The sequence below is a fragment of the Temnothorax americanus genome, unplaced genomic scaffold, assembly GCF_048541705.1.
Source record: "Temnothorax americanus isolate GAGA-0224 unplaced genomic scaffold, ASM4854170v1 Scaffold391, whole genome shotgun sequence".
NCBI lineage: Eukaryota > Metazoa > Arthropoda > Insecta > Hymenoptera > Formicidae > Temnothorax > Temnothorax americanus.
The window spans coordinates 5343-10000 of NW_027509538.1; the positions used below are offsets into that span (position 1 = coordinate 5343).

Sequence of the window (4658 nt, forward strand, 5' to 3'; positions counted from 1 at the left end):
CTTCATTGCACGTTCACGAGAGGAAACGAGCGAAAACGAGCGACTGCTCACGATTGCTTGGCTAGCGGAGTATCGGCTGAACGCACCCATTCAGATTTAAAGTTATTAGTACACCTAGACACCAAAAACTATGAAGCACACTATGTGGACCTCGTCATCGGCAACCTGGAACACGTAGACATTGAATTCGAGGTATTATTACACCTAGACACCGAAAACTACGGAGCGCGCTATCTGGACCTCGTCATCAGCAACCTGGGACACCTAGACATAAATTTCAAGGTATTAATACACGTAGACACCGAAAACTACGGAGCGCACTATGTGGACGTTGTCATCGGCAACCTGGGACACCTAAACATCGAATTCAAGGTATTAATACACGTAGACACCAAAAACTACGGGGCTCACTATCTAGACATCGTCATCGGCAACCTGAAACACTTAGACATCGCATTCAACGTATTATTACACCTGGACACCGAAAACTACGAAGCGCACTATGTGGACCTCGTCATCGGCAACCTGGGACACCTAGACATCGAATTCAACGTACGATTACACCTGGACACCGAAAACTACGGAGCGCATTATTTGGACGTCGTCATCGGAAACCTGGGACACGTAGACATCGAATTCAAGGTATTAATACACTTAGACACCGAAAACTACGAAACGCATTATCTGGACGTCGTAATCGGCGACCTGGGACACGTAGACATCGAATTCAACGTATTATTACACCTGGACACCGAAAACTATAAAGCGCACTATCTGGAGACCTTGTCATCGGCAATCTGGGATACATAGACATCAAATTCAAGCTTGATTCATAAGAATCGACTTAAAAATTCCCTAGCGGCACTTTCTGCCAAGCATAGAGAACCTACTTTTCCGTTGACTCAATATTTATTATATATATACCTAATTTTTACTTAAATAGAAATCTTCCTCCTGACCGATAAGTTTATCGACCTAATTTTGAAATACGCGCGCGATATCGAAACTGGCGATACCTGCGCCGCCAGCGTCGAAAAAGTGAAAGTGACGTTTCTCTGATGACGTCATAATAGATCGCAGCGTTAGGAGGAGACGGAGGAGGAGGAGACGTATCTTAAAAATAAATTTTCACATTTGGACTTTGCGTCGCAATATCTCCGCTCGTAGGGCACGTAGCGGAATATTATGAGAGAAACCCCCCCCCCCTAATTGGACCCCAAGCTATCGATCAAGCCTACTTAGAACTTGATCCGTTCACTCGTTATCGAGATCTCAACATCTCGGGTACTCGCAACTCGTCGCGTCGCGTAAAAGAGTCACGGTCGGTCTCGCTCCGCGTGTACTTGGCGCGAGACACTACCGTGTCTCTTGATCGTAAATTTGAAGAGACCTATATAGTTATGGCAAATAAATCACGCAGTTATCGCGTTAAACAAGCAATAACAATTGAAATTCTGGAAAAAAACAGCTTGAAGAATAAGAATTTAATTTATAAGGGATTAATTTATGCCGTGGATATGCATCGCAAAGCTATGAAGTTGGTATTCATATAACAGTAATTATACAACATTTATAATAATCGATAATATCGCGTATAGAATAATGTTTTTTTTCTTTTGAAGATTCTCCGAATCGACAATATCTAGATTTAAAGTAATGTTCTCCTTGTTGATAATAGTCGGGGTGATTTGCGCGAGTCTGAATTTTTTTCGGGTACGTATCGCCTTCTTTTAATAATATATTTAATAACAGTAACGAGACCAATTATTATTAAATTTCCATTAAGAGTTCTAATTTATTATTATTTGGTTTGACGTTATTAATTTAGTTTTACGACAATCATTAAGATGCACTTGTACTTTAGATTTTTCAGATGGTATCCCTTAGCTGTGACGTTAAAGAACTTTTGTTACGATTAATATTTTTCATCATCCATTTTTGTTACATGTTTGCAGCAAACTTTCTCGCACAGGAAATTACGAATCACAATAATGAGGTATTTACCACCGTGTAAGGATAATATTTATATAATATAATTACATGCGCATTTATATCAATCAATGCAATAAAAAAATACAGTTAAGGCCTCTGTTCACTCACTGCAGCCATCTTGAATTGATGACATCAAAAGCGAGAAAAATAGGTGTATCATGAAAATTCTTACGACGTATATTAAAATAAAAATGTTTTTTCAATAAGATAATGTTTGTAATCGATAGAATATACCAAAAATTCCTCTTTTGTTAGCGAAATCTACATGTTGAATTGAATTGTACTTAATTAAAGACGAAAACAAGCCATCCTTAGCCGATAGCTGCCAAATTGAAATAAATATTTACTTTCACATATTATAAACAGGAGTCTTTGGTACCTATACTTAACACACTACGACAATTATTTTAAATATAAAATTACTGCACTAAAACAAAAAATAACGTTGTACGTCGAAAGAATAGTTTAGCTTTACGCTTTTCAGTTCACAATTTTGCAACGTGTAACACTGTTTGTACTGTCAACGTAGATTTGGCAATCAAGCCAGTAGGAGTCTTAACGTGTATCAAATTTATTGGCAGATTTTTTTTATCTTTCTCAATCATTAATTATTTTATCATAATGTAGATACAATGTCCAGTGGTACGTTACTCCGTTGCAAATACAAAAAATGATCCTGTTTCTCTTGCAAAAAGGTACCAAGGCGTTCACTATGAATATTGCTGGGCTATTCGTGGGATCGTTAGAAGGTGCTGCTACGGTAAGAAGAATATTTTTCAAAATAGTGTTAAATGTAAAATATATTTTATAGATAGATAAAAATAAAAAGTTATGTGTTATTATAGTTACTGAGCACGGCAGTGTCGTATTTCACCGTTCTTCATTCGATGCAGAATTGATGTAAAGTGTAGTGAAATAATGATAGTGAAGAAACTAATTAGCACATTAAAACAAATTACAAACTATAATCTAAAAAGTTAATATTCTTTCTAACTGCACCTTCAGAAAAAAATGAAGAGTGCGGTTAACTATGGTTAATCGAAGGATAGAGTTATCCAACGGTGAAGAAATTGGCTATAAATCGATTAAGTTCTAAGTAAGCTCAATCGATAGCTTGGGTTCGATTTATATAAGGAGAAAATGTTTTTATTTTTTTTCTACGTATCCTACGGACGGAGATATTGCGATATGAAATCCGAAATGTAAATATAAAATATATCGTACAGATATCAAGCATGTTGAACACATATGGATGTAAGATTTTGGAAAATAAAATTTAGAAAACACACAAACGTACATAAAATAGAGATATTTTTACTGAAAATTTCCTGATATTTACCAACAATGTATATTGATATATAATCATTACGTCAAGGTATCGAGCTAAGATTCTTCTTCAAGAATCAAACGTCAACACTTAAGACAAAATTTAAGACACACACTAGAAAGAAGAACGTTAAAATAAAATATATTACGCTGGAAGGGGTCGAACCGCACTTGCACCGTCAACTGTCGCACAAGTCCCTCAACAAAACACTTGCTGATGGAAACACATCTGTTAATTTATTGTCACATAAAAATCGATCACTTAACTGTGCATCCCTTCTAGAATAAAAATGTAAATGGCCAAATATGTTGATCTCACGGCGATGTTTCGTTCACTATGCACTGCATGTCAATAAAATTAGGCAACTCAACTGAATATTTAAATAAAAAAAGAAACAAAACTATAGAATATATTCAATCAGCAAACAAAAGTAAGAAAACACCATTTAGGAAATACAAATCTACTCGAATCAAAGATATTTTCAAGAAAGAATTATATGTAACATTTATCAACAATATATATTGACAACCGTTACGTCGACATTTCAAGTGCAAGTTGTACCATTGCGAAGACATAACCGTAACTCAAGACAGCGAGTACTATAGAATGAGGAACGTTACAGTATAACGCGCTGGAATAAGGGGTGGAATCGCATCTGCGCAGTCCGCTGTCACGCAAGACTCTTCACGAAGTGAATTTCTTTATGGGAAATAAACATCTGTTATCATTATTACGTTGCTGCCATACTCAAATCAATCGATTGCACCACACACTTTTCTCTAAAAAAAGGTGTAAATAGCCAGCAAAAATTGTTTCATAAGGTACTTTGATCACACGGGGGTATATTGTCATATTTTGCGTGTACATTAAATTAGACAATTTGTGTTGAATTAAAATTAAAAAAAAAAAAAAAAAAAAAAAAAAAAAAAAGGAAACAAGAAAACTCAATCGGCAAGTAAACAAAAAACAAGCGAATCAATTTTTTTCCGTCAATTGCATTTCAATGCTCAATAAAGAAATGATCTGTATCGACTGTTTGCATATCAGACTCAATCGGCTTCTATTACTTGTAGTTGGTCTATGTCCTTATCAACAATCTAAATTTGTTCGACTTTCAATTAATTTTACTTTTTGGCATTTTGGCAACTTTCATTATATTTCAGGTACATTTTTGTAATTTTAATTAATAAATATTAAGTTTCAATATGTAGCAATATTTTACATTACAAACAGATATTGACAGATAAACAGACAATAGTGCAATTATAATATTATTGCTGCGATCGTTCTGTTTACAGCAATTTGCTTTATTTAAAATCATCGAATATTGTGTATATGT

General features: G+C 35.1%; 1 protein-coding gene across 1 annotated transcript; it reads left to right on the forward strand.

Annotated features, from left to right (window-relative positions):
• Positions 1-1149: 1149 nt before the first annotated feature.
• On the forward strand, positions 1150-4262 carry LOC143902265 (uncharacterized). The gene is made up of 5 exons (XM_077415003.1): positions 1150-1537; positions 1623-1713; positions 1865-2010; positions 2620-2752; positions 2838-4262. The coding sequence occupies exons 1-5, from the start codon at positions 1401-1403 to the stop codon at positions 2889-2891; spliced, it is 561 nt and encodes a 186-aa protein (XP_077271129.1). The 5' UTR covers positions 1150-1400; the 3' UTR covers positions 2892-4262.
• Positions 4263-4658: the final 396 nt, after the last annotated feature.